Below are 12,817 nucleotides of genomic sequence, written 5' to 3' on the forward strand. Positions count from 1 at the left end.
AGCTAACACCGTGATCCTGTCAGGGATGTCCCTTATAGCTAATGCTGTGGTCCTGTGAGGGATCTTTCCTTATGGCTAATGCCGTGATCCTGTCACGGATGTTCCCTTATAGCTAACGCCGTGATCCTGTCAGGGATGTCCCTTATAGCTAATGCCGTGGTTCTGTAAGGGATCTTTCCTTATGGCTCACACAGTAATCCTGTTAGGGATGTCCCTTATGGCTAACACTGGTCCTGCCACACAGTATTACTTTACTGGGACCACAAAGGAAATAATTTTCTCCCTTCCTATCAGGCTTCTCCTAAACAGGCTTTGTTTTATCCAGGTGATCCCAAATCACGTAACTCATAGTGTGTCTGTCTTTGTTACCCCATCAGGAAACTGGAGTCAATCTGAAGTCAGCTTCTGGCATGATATGGCACACACAGTGAGTGAAGCACTGGGCGGCTAACTGGAACTCAGTGCTGAGCCCACGGCTCCTACTTCTGTAGAGATTACAGCCTTGGAACCCCTTTCGAGTAGTTCTGCTCTGTTCTATCAGGTCACTAGGAGTTGGAACTAACTCAACAGCAGTGGAGCTGGTTTTGGTTTTATATGCACATGTCTATGTACTTGTTCACGCAACAAGTGCTTACCAAATAGCTACTATGTTCTGGGCTATTTTGCTCACCAGGAGTACAGCAGCAGCGGAAAAACCAGACCACTTCCCTGCCCTAGCAGACCTTCCATTCTAGTGGAGAAGAGACACACGTACACAGACAAGAAGCAGTAAGATACCTGGTACTAACAGGAGCTAAGAACAGAGAATCCTGGTGTGGCACTGGAGGATAAGCACTGGACCGGAGATCGGTTTGAGTAGCAAAGTCAGCAGTTCAAACTCACCAGCTGCTCCTCGAAAACCCCCTACAGGGTCGCTAAGCAGGAATGGCCTGGAAGGCACTTACTAACAACAAAGAACAAACCAAGAGACAGGGACAGAGACAAGGAGGGGCAGGGAGTGCTGCTGGTCAGAGAAGCTCAGAGAGAAGGGAGGACAGAGCCCTGTCATTATATTCCAAAGTGTCCTAGGCAGAAGCAAGAGACAGAACAGGCAGAAGGCTCAAAGGACAGCAGACAAAGCGGCCGCAGCAGGCTGTGCAAGAATGTTCTTCTTAGCCCTGCTACTGTGGCTCTGGCTTTCCTTTGCTTCTGTCTCTCAGGTACCCATCTTCTCTCTCTGCACTGTTCTTAATTTTGTAAGCTGCGTGAACTCTTCTGAGAATGTGCCAAGTTAAAAAACACTCGCCCAATTAAAATGTACATAAGCCGTGATTTTCTAAAATTAAGCTAAAAAAAATCAAATGTCAATGGGTGTGGACAAAGCCTGAGGGAGAGGAGTTTGACTACTGAAAGGCTGTCCCCAGAGCTCAATGTTGTCATCTTCTCCACTACTGTCAGACGTCTGCAAAAGGTCTCAGGAGGCTTTAAAAAGTTTATGGAACATTTTTAGTATCTTTTCATTCCGTCTTTCCGTGAAATTTAAAAAAAAAACAAGAATAAAACCCACTCAAAGAAACCATATGTATGGCACAGTATAGAGAGAGTTGCTCCATAGGGTTTCCAAGATTCTTTATGGGAACAGACAGTCTCATCTTTCTCCCAAAGAATGGCTGGTGAGTTTGAACTGCCAGCCTTGAAGTCAGCAGCCCAACACTTCACCCACCTTGCCACCGGGATTCCTGTAGCAAGCATACTGCCATCGAGTCAATTATGACTCATAGTGAGTGTGTGCAAGGTAGCTGAGACTGTAAACCTTACAGGAGCAGACAGCTGGTGTGTTTGAAGTGCCAACCTTGCTGTTAACAGTCCAATGCCTAAACCAAAGTGCCACCAGGGCTCTTTGTGAAGTCCCCTCATGTTTTCTGGCAATGAATGAAAGATCCCCAAGGAGGGAGAAGGTAACTTTTGCCAAACACCTGACCCTCACAACCACCCAGGAGGAGTCACTCTCTTACAGAAAAGGAAGTGACTGGTAGCTTCCTATGGTCAGATGGTTAAGAAGTAACAAAGGCCTGATCAACCAGATGGCCCATGACTCAGTCTACCCAACACACACACTGTCAACAGAGCAATTCCCACCACCTGCTCCCAGAGAATCCTGTTGCTGAGACCACCTCCCCTTCCCAATTGTCCTTGTTGATCTCATCAGAGGTATGAGCACGTTTTGCATGTCTCATATGTCGCGACCCTAACTCAGTCCCCCAACTCATGGTTTCAAACCAAACCCTGAGAAGGGAGTGCAGGTGCCGCTCAGAGAGCCACAGGTACTGACTTGATGACCTGGGGGAGGGACGTGGTATCCAGCTGATATATGGACAGGTCGAAGAGGGTGGTGAAGTCCCGCGGGTTCTCGTCACCCTCCTGCAGACACACTCGAAGTCGCTCTGACAGGGTGGCTGTATCGGGCAGCATCATGTAGTCAGAAATCTGAAAGCACAAGATGGTTCCTCTCAGCATGCAAGAACAAGACTCTCTGCTGTTCTGTCTTCACCGTGTCAGGTCTAAATCTGCAGTCCTTACACTCAGTGTAAAACGAGCGGACTTTGGATCAGGAGACTTGCTATTTGAGCACACTGCAATGTCGCAGAATTTCAGTTTCTTACTCTGAAAAATGGGAATAAGATCACCTACCTCACAGTACTACTGTAAGACGAACAAAGATTATTTACGTGATACACAGTGCCTGATATGTAATGTGTACAAATGTTAAAAGAAACTGGTAAAGGTAGAGAACTTTTTCTACAGGTTTCCAATTTAGTAAGAACACTCACATCTGGTAAGTCTGGGCTCACAATCACCCTGTGGGGCTGAGAGCACAGGTCTTCATGCTCTCACTTCACAGATGAGGAAAGTGGGATGGAAAACGGTGAAAAAGAACCTGCTAAAGGCCAAAGAGCTCATGGTGGAGGCCAGACTTACAAAAGCAGGCTGTTCGGTTCCTGCTTCAACGCTGGCTATACCCTTCTCCCTCGTCTGATAAATGTCATCACAATGCCTTTAGTCTTTATTTCTAAAGGCAACCAAATGAGGGCTAAAAACTTACAATTCTAATGATCTTTGTATCTTCATGGCAAATTATTTATTCTTTCTTCTTATTTCTGAAAGAAGTATTTATCTGCAAATACCAAGCTTAAAAGTTTGGAATAACTAACCATATAATTTATTTACTGTTATGCCATTTTCCTGGCCCCCCCCCCCATGGGCCTTCAGTTCCTAAAAAGCATCATTTCTTTCCTGTATTGAAGATGAGAAAAGACAGCTATTCCCCCCATCCACCTGAGAAGCTGGGCCACCTATTACCTCGGGGTCCTCGGCATCAATCTGGTTTAGGTGGATGTCTCCTGTTGTGAGCCACTGGAAAACAACATCCTGGATTTAAAAAAACAAAAAACAAAAAAAAGCTACAGAATTAGGTATTTGGTTACCTGAGAATTGAGAGAACTCAGAAGCAGAGATTTACATCAATCAAGAAAAACTGCTAAAGGGACAAAGACTTAGACCTAGTGGTTTGAAAAAGTGCAGCGCAGCCTTCATTTTGGTGACGTCACAGGAAAGCTAGGTTCTCTTCACCCTGGTGCCACTTTCATTATCATCAGAGATTTATCATTTTAAGACATTCTAACCACAAACCAAGCCATTTGAACTGCAGGGTTGGCGGTTCAAGCTCACCAGTGGTTCCTTGGAAACCGTATATAGGGTTGCCATGGGTCAGAACCAACTCGATGGCACTTAACAACAACAACCACAAACCAAAATTTATTCAAAACGTGTTCACAATTGTGAAGCACACTCCCTGTTTCATGTGCTGCGGCAGGCTGAACTGCAAAGTAAAATGTTATAGTAAATACTGCTCAGGCATACCAGGCCCAGCTTCACTACCTCTAGTCAGGTGCTCACCCCTGCTTACCGGGCTGACTTCACCAGCCTCCCCATCCTACCTTGCACCTGGCTGATAGAGGGGCCTGAATGCCCACGCCTACTGAAAACCCAGAAGGGCCCCTCGTGGCTTTCAGCACACGAGGGACGCACCTTGGTCTTGGCAGGGGAGGGAGACCCCTGTTGAGTATCTTCCTCACCACCTTTCCAGGGTCACCTCTCACCCCACCTTGGCATGCACTGTTTGGGACCGACTTATTTGTCTGTCACTCATTCTCAGTGTATAATAAGCTTCCTCAAAGCAGAGAATCTGACAAACTCAATGCTGTATTCATACAAATAGCAGGACTGTGTGTGGCTGGTTTTGAATGAATACATAAACCTAGGAGGATTTTTCAAATGACTGAGGGTGCTCACGATGTCTCACGATGTTAGGGCTATACCTACAACATTATATGATATTATATATTATATTATATGATGAAAGAAAAAAAAAAAACTCACCATGATTTTGCTGTTTTCTTCTTTATCCAAATATTGGTCACTGAACATGTGGCATGAACCAACAACTGCCAGCTTCCCACCTTGGTTCTATCAATGACAAAGTCGTGTTAGATCCCAAAATGGACTGCGTGCCTCCTACTCCCCAGCCACTGGGAATCAGTATCATGTTAGAGTACAGCTTTCCTATGAATTCAGTGTCAATTCACATGAAGGTCCTAGAAGTGTCGAATAAGATAACTACTACATTCTAACCTGCCTGTCATTTTAGACACTTTTATATCTTTGACTTTAACAAAAAGCACCCTGAATTGAGTTCTATAGCATTTTTCCATTGTTAGATTATAATCTTAAAGGAAAAAAAATTGAAAATAATCTATCCAGAGTTAACAATTTATGAATACCAAATAATATTAAGTCACAAGCATGAAAATGTAGCAAAAGAAATGACTGGTTAATAAGAAAAACTGTCAATATAAGTAATTTTACACAAATGACAACAAAGTAATTTTTGTCTTTATCAGATTAATAAATATGAAAAAAAATTACCAGGAACAGTGGTTAGGATTCAGTAAAATAAGTTCTTTTACACACTGTTGCCATCAACATCTACATCAAAGAAATCCGAACTATACCAAAAAAAAAAAACTATGCAAAATTTTGCATTTATAATCACAAAAAATTCTAAATAAATCTAAATGTCCTACCACAGAAAAATGAAGAATACAGTCTCCCTCTGCTGTCACACTGTAAATTACCGCTTCTACCATCACCCATCACCCATCACCAGCCACTGCCAAGGAGTCGCTTCCGAGACAGTAAATCTTTACAAGAGCAGACAGCCTCAGCTTGGGACAGCTGGTGGGTTTATCACTGACCTTTCATTTAGTAGCCCAACACTTCACCCAGTGTGCCACCAGCAATCCTTTATATCATAACCTCAGGTTTAAAATAAAAGACTCCATAAATCGTATCACTACTCTAGCTTAAAGCCTGTGCGCCAAATAATTAAAAATGAGGCACAAACTAAAGTGGGAGAAAACCATGAAAACATCCGTCTGGCCTCCCTTGGAATAGTGCTCAGGGAGGGAACATTTTGCCTTTCTTCTTCATCTCTGTATTTCCCATTTTTCTACAGTGAGCATATATTATCTGACAATGAGAAAACAAGACTGCAATATTACAATATGTAAGATGAACCCAGTTTTCCTAGCTATGTCACACAGAAGGAACAGCCAGAGGGAATGGCAGTATGGTTGTATGCGATCAAGTTGGTTCCAACTCACAGCGACCCCGTACAAGGTTTCCAAGGCTGTAAATCTCTATGGGAGCAGCAAGCCTCCATCTCTCTCCTGTGGAGTGGCTGGTAGATTTGAACTACTGACCCTGCAGTTAGCAGCCCAACATGTAACCCATTATGCCACCTGGGCTCCTTATAATGGCACTAGGAAAAGCATTCTACCAAAGCCAGAGAGGTTAAAAGGTGTAAATACACAAATTCCATTAATTAAAAAAAGAAAGCTGCTAAACAAACTTTGACTTGTACCATATTAAAATCCAACAGAGTCATAAAAAAAATAACAGCATAACTATTATTACTCTACTGCAACCACTGAAAATAGGGACCTTATACTTAGAACAGGAAGTCAGCTTGGTAGAATTCTACAGAAAGAAAGGGGAAGAGACTATGTGAGCCATGTGCGATGTGATTTCAGAGCTAGAAACTGAATCAGAAAGGGAAGTAAGAGGAAAGAACTTGTCTTGCCCACTACTAATTAGGCTTATCATTTCCTTTCCTTAATATTATTTTCTTTTCTCTACCTCATTTAGGAGTTCTGATGTGGTACTGTGGGCTAATGCATCAGACTGCCAAGTCCTTTGAACTGCAAGGTCGGTGGTTCAAGCTCATCAACTGCTCCTTGGAAACCCTATACAGAGTCGCTATGGGTTGGAATTGCCTCAACGGCACTTAACAACCACAACAACCTCATTTACTTCAAAGAGATTATAGATTTTCCTTGAATCCATTTCTTCTACTCTGGCAGAGACTCTCTTCAGCCCACTCTCCCAGCATTTGTCTATATGTCGGGGACCCTCCTCGACATAGGGGTTCGGTTCACGAGGAGAGGATACCTGACGGTGATTCATATATATCAAGAATACACAGAAGGAGACAAAGAGAGAGACAAAGAGACACTCCGAAACCAGAGTAATGCTGGACTGGCATCAGGCAGATCCTGCATTGCAAACATCTCAGCCATGAAGGCCGTAATATCCTGCATAGTGAACATTTTAGCTAAACAGGCAGTATGATTGCAAGGCTGGACTATGCACCCTGCATGCTGAAACGCACGCCTTGCCAGTCGTAATGCACTGCCATCTTTACTCCATGCCTGCCAACCAGTAATGCACACCTGGGGAGGCCCGGGCCTATGCTTTATTCAGGGGAGGAGCTTCACATCAAGCTGGGAGGGACTTAGGCAAGGTACAGCTAACATCAGTACTTTTCCAGACATTCAGGTAACTTTACATTGTGCTTTGCTGGTTCGAATCTCAGGCCCAATTAACATATCTATAGCCCCTGAGCTTAGGTGGGGGAAGGTGAGAGTAATGACAAAAGCTTGGGCGGAGTCCTGCTGCTTTGGCTTCCAGAGCCAGGTCTGCAGGAGGACTCGAGACGCCCAGGTGAATGGGCTGCACCTGGAAAAGGTTTAGGGAGGATGGGTTTTGTCTATAGAACAAAGAACCGAGAAGTAGCTAAGAGATTTTTAGTTAATCCTTTTGGAGAAAGGCTTAACCTTGCAACCTTTGGTGTCGGCTTTAGGAAAATATCACATTTATCTGTGGATTGTCAAAGGCTCCGTGTATTAATTTAATATATATACCTGAATATTAAGATGAAAGCAATTTGCCATTAACTGCCAGTGGCCTCATTTGTTACACTCGGCCCTAGAGGGCCTCGAACCTCTGACCAGTCTTACATGGTCTGCAACATCTATAATTTGTTTCAGTTACAAAAGATCGTACCCACTTAAGGACTGATTTTCTCCTTTAACATTAATGAGTCTATCCCAGTAAATCAAAGACCCAGACAGAATCATAAGAAGCTCATGAAGGCAATGACACTGAGCAAGGAAGGCAGACCCCTGAGGCTAGCCAGGCCCTGCTCTCAGCTTCTAAGAGAATGGGTAGTGGTCTCCCTTCCTGGCACCACAGGTTCATCTCAAGAACTTAAGCATGACGGACAGCCACCTTTCTCAGAGACTGTGTTTATAAGGCAGGATTTGAAGGCTGTCAAGAGGAGAAAATGCCTAGGAAATAGATGATTATCTCAGGAGTTGTTAGATAGCCATCACATTCTGTGCTCAATTAATAGTGACTGGGATCTCCAAAGCTCATGAGTCCAGCTATTGGACTCTCCCTGCCTGGAAGAAAGAAGAGTGAAGGAAACTGAAAATCCACTGGACTAATGGACCACGTGAACATCAGTCTCAACGACCCTGAGATCAAAAGGAATAGATGGTGCCCAGCTATCACAACCAACTGTTCTGAAAGGGATCACATTAGAAGATCCTGAATAGAGTGGGAGAAAACGTGGAACAAAACTCAAAATCATAAAAAAGACCAAGCGTACTAGCCAGATAGAAACTGGTGGAACACTGAGACTATGGCTCTAGAACTGAACTCACTGCCGTGGTTCCATTTACAGCCAGGCAAGGGCTACGTATATTGAGTGGACAGCACCTTCTAGTGAGGGATGCATCCCACAGAGTGGTCAACCATTCGCCATCAACAGGGCAGCATTTTTGCCCAAGAATAATACTCACAAGAATTGGAAGAGAGGAAGCATGGCAAGCGAAGCACAGGGAGGAAGTGGGTAAGTGATGCTACACTGAGAGGATTGTAATCACTGAGGTGAGATGAAGTGTAGGATTTACTGATGTAAAACTAATGATCTGCTCTGTAAAACCTCCACTTAGTTCACAATAAAAAAGGTTTTTAAAAAATCCATACTTAAGCCAAATGAAATCTCTTATGCACAGCTGCAAAGTCAGATCATTTATAGCTCTAAATTTACCTGAGTACCACCTGAGAACCCAAAAATAGGATCTCATTACTTTTGTGCCAATAAGTGGAAAATCTACACAAACACTGATTATTTCTACATCTTAAATCACTTACTAATACTTTCATTAAGGAGCTCTGGTAGCATAGTGGTTATGAATTGTGAACTGCCAGGTCAGCAGTTCGAAACTGCCAGCTGTTCCACGGGAGAAAGATGAGGCTGTCCGCTCCTGTAAAGATTTACAGCCTCTGAAACCCTGTATAGGGTCGTTAAGAGTCGGAACCGACTCCACAGCACATAACCACCACCACCACCACTTTGATTTAAAATCAACATTTCCAGCTGTTTGGGAGAGGCCATTAACAGCTACCTGATCATCATCTTTACACACAGCACAGACATTCATTCAGTTCCTTTTACACTGTGGACAGAGCTTTAAAGAACAGAGAGGGAAAGGAATACTTTGATCCCACTACAGAAAGTAGTACAAGGAATGAAGGACATCTAGGACCCTGCGGGAGAGACTGGAGGTCGGCTGGGGACTTCTATGAAGATAAATTGAGTAAAATAGAAATGAAACGGCCGTGGAAAGTGAGACTATAACGAGGCTGCCCCAGTCCCTCAGTGGCACAAACACTTAAGTGCCAGGCTACTAACCAAAAGGTTGGCAATTCAAACTCACCCAGAGGTGTGATTTGAAAGAAATGCCTGGTGATCTACTTCTCAAAAGTCATAGTGTGACCACCCTATGGAGTGCAGTTCTACTCTTGTTTATATGGGGTCACCATGTGTTAGAATGGTGAAATGGCAAATATTTTGGTAAATAAATTTCATAGCAATTTAAAAAAAAGAGTTACAACACAGGCAATCTTGTGCAACCACGGACAAGTTTTGGATTTAGAATCGTACAAGCTAGATTTAAGGCCTGATTCCATTGATGATTGGCCAATCCAGTTTTCCCACAGATAATAAGTGGATATTAGAAACATTTCTTCACACGACTGGCATGAAGACCAAGGAGAAAACATACAAAACCTCTCTGGTACAGTTTACTGTGTAAATAATATAACTAGCCAACATGGCCCTATGTAAGAAAAGCCGTGCATACCTTAGAGCAATAGAAAGCCAGGATGGGTCTGTTCAGTGGGAAGCAGACAGAGCCTGTGGACAGAACAGCCACTGCTGGTTTCATGACACTCAGTGTGGCACCAAAGGGGTAGACGAAGGTGAGAGCTCTGTAAGACATTGACAACACAAGACACTTAACATTCGGTAGGTAGTCTCGGCACAGCTTAGTAATTCATCATCAAACAAAGTGTCCTCGAAGCTTTAACTTTATAGCCCCAGAATTGGGGCAACCCTAGCTGCAAGTTTACTTCTACATTTTAAGAAATCTGGATGTAAATCTATAGGAAAGCATAAATGACTGTTATTGGAAGAACTAAACCAGCCTCCCTGGTGGGAGAGGAAGATGGAGTCTCCTCTGAGAACTGAACCAACGCTGTCTATACATGAGCAGAAACTTCAGGGTTTCAGCTTCTGTCTCCAGCTGGTCCTAAGGCCATGATTTGGGGACGGAAAACACAGTGAGGTGGATGGGGATAAAGTAAATGAACTCTAACTGCTCTGTACAATAAAATCTTGCTGCACGGCAGGATAAGCACTGGACAGCCAGCTAACTGCATGATCGGTGGTTCAAACCCACTAGTCACTCCTCAGAAACTCGATGCAGGATCGCCAAGAGTCAGAACCAACTGGATGGCATGTAACAACACCGTTATTAACTGCCATCAAGTCAGTCCCCAACTCACGGCACCCCCTGTACAACAGGACTGGACAGGTGGGACCCATTCGATTTCTAAGGGCAGATTTTCAGGTGGAGATTGTCAGGCCTTTCTTCCTAGGCTCTCCTGGCTTCCAGTTCCACTAAACCTGTTCAACATCACAGCAACACACATGCCTGCACTGACACATGAGCGGTAGCCATGCTCAAGACACGGTGCGCAAAAATCAAACCTGAGTCTCCTACATGGAGAATTCTACCACCAAACGATGACTCCCCCATAAAGTCTCAGAGAGAAACAGTTTCCCTCCTCATCGATTGGGCTGGTGCTATCGCTAAAAATCCGTGTCTGTCACTGGAAGGGTATCTTCCCACTTGAATGCTTACATGAATTAAGAGGCCACTTTAGTGGGCACACCATGCAGACCTGCCTCGGATTCCATCTACCTCCCAGTGCACTAACAGAGACTCATGGACTCTAGACTGCACTAGTCGGATTTATAGTAACAATACAGACTAGAGGTTAAGAACATAGGCTCTTGACATGGACACTTGGACACTTAATTAGTTGTATGGGCTTGGGCAGTTAAACTTTCTGCACCTAATGCTTGGTAAAAGAAAGGGTCAGCCAAAAAAAAAAAAAAAAAGACCCTCAACAAGACCGACTGACACAGTGGCTGCACCAATGGGCTCAAACATAATAACCAATGTGAAGATGGTTACAGGACCGGGCAGGGCTTCATTCTGCTGTACACAAGGTCGATAGGAGTCAGAACAGACTTGACTATGCCTAACAAGAGTCTCCTCTTTAACCTTGTAGGGTTCTTGCCAGACTTCAACGAGTAACTGCTTAGTACACAGTAAGTGCTTGGTAAATGTAGAGTCAAACCCCTGTTACTATTGCATCAAAGGTGACTCAGAGTGGTTCTATGGGACACAGGAGAACTGCCATCTTCACAGCCCACTGCCGTGCTGTAGGATGAGCACTTGACCTCAGGGCCGGTTTCAACCACAAGGTTGTCAGTTCAAACTCACCAGCCGCTCCTCAGAAACCTTACACAGGGTCGCCACTATGAGTGGGAACCAATTCGATGGCACTTAACATCAACAATAATCTTTTCAGAAGCCACAATTTTCTCCTGCAGAGTTGCTGGTGGGTTCGAATTGTCAGCCTTTCAGTTAGCAGTTGCGCACTTTACCACTGCATCACCATGGCTCCTTCATTCAGTGTTGTTGTTGCTGTAAAGTGCTGTCGAGTCGGTTCTGACTCTTAGCAATCCTGCATAGAGTTTCCAAGGAGTGGCTGCTGAGCTTGAACCACTGACCTTGTGGTTCAAACGACATCACAGTCCAGCACACCACACCAGGACTCCTCAATCATTGTTAGGTGACATTATTATTATTAATGCAAAATATTATAAACCACCTAAATGTTCAACAATAGGGGACGGTCAGATAGATTAGGATACATTCAATTTAATCTAGCAATCAAAAAGGACAGGTATCTATTTGTTGTTGTTGTTGTTAAGTGCTGTAGAATTGGTTCCGACTCACTGCAACTCTGTATAGGGTTTCCAAGGAGCAGCTGGTGAGCTTGATCCGCAGACCTTGCAGTTCAAACCTCACTTGCACTCTCGTACATTAATCCACAGTGCCACACCAAGACTCCCAGGCATCTACATTGCTTGTTATATATGAAAACAATCTAGAAATCTAAACACCAGACTGTTTAGACGGATTATTTGGAGAGGAAGGAGCATGCATTTACAGTGGAGGACTTCTACTTCCTATCTTTTGAACTGTTTAAATTGTTTGTGTTTTTCATGAGAAGCACTTTTACAATCTGAAAGGAAAACTTAATTTTGAAAAAGGCAAAAAACAAAAACAAAACAGCTCTAACAATGAACAATGCATCCTTGTTAGGCCTCAGGAAACATACTCACTGGGCATTGTTCCCGCTGTTCTCCTCATCAATGGTCCCAGGCACGGCTTTCCCTGCTGCTCGGCTAATTTCCCTCGAAGAATAAAAGTGAAAATCCACTCAACAACAGCAACAAATCAAAAATGTATACTTCATTCACTAATACTATGAATCTGATGCAAGGACTCTGCAGGTTTCAAGTTATAACTTTTTAAAATTAAATAAAGGTATACCCACATCTCTGAGCATAAAAGTATTAGAAGCAGTTCTTCCTTGTTGAGCCCGAAGGGCGGGGTCTGTGTTCTAGTTGTCTCTGTATCTTCAGACCTAGTAGAATGCCTGGCCTAGAGCAACTGTTGAGTGTGGAGTAAATCATTTTAGACACAGGGAAAAGTTCACAGAGGACATCTGATGTTGCCCTTTTCTTATATTAATTTCCCACTTCCCAAGATTCCTCTATCTAGAGGTGAAGTCTACACACACAGAAGAACAGATTTGATGCATTAAACACTAAAGACCGAAGACCAGAAGAGCTGTGGGATGACATCAAGAACATCATACATGAAGAGAGCAAAAAGTCATTAAGAAGACAAGAAAGAAGGAAAAAGTCAAAATGGATGTCAGAGGAGAC

The 12,817-nt window shown here is 43.7% G+C and overlaps 1 protein-coding gene across 1 annotated transcript in view; it reads right to left on the minus strand.

Annotated features, from left to right (window-relative positions):
- Window positions 1–12,817, minus strand: part of IFT52 (intraflagellar transport 52 homolog (Chlamydomonas)) — a 31,361-nt gene that overhangs the window by 6,587 nt on the left and 11,957 nt on the right. Inside the window, exons 6-10 of the mRNA XM_006839351.1 lie at window positions 12,209–12,280; window positions 9,591–9,717; window positions 4,420–4,506; window positions 3,340–3,408; window positions 2,312–2,466 (exon numbers count right to left, since the gene is read on the minus strand). Coding sequence (XP_006839414.1) covers window positions 2,312–2,466; window positions 3,340–3,408; window positions 4,420–4,506; window positions 9,591–9,717; window positions 12,209–12,280 — 510 coding nt within the window. The remainder of the gene's footprint in view (window positions 1–2,311; window positions 2,467–3,339; window positions 3,409–4,419; window positions 4,507–9,590; window positions 9,718–12,208; window positions 12,281–12,817) is intronic.

Source organism: Chrysochloris asiatica, unplaced genomic scaffold, assembly GCF_000296735.1.
Source record: "Chrysochloris asiatica unplaced genomic scaffold, ChrAsi1.0 scaffold00023, whole genome shotgun sequence".
NCBI classification, from domain to species: Eukaryota; Metazoa; Chordata; class Mammalia; order Afrosoricida; family Chrysochloridae; genus Chrysochloris; species Chrysochloris asiatica.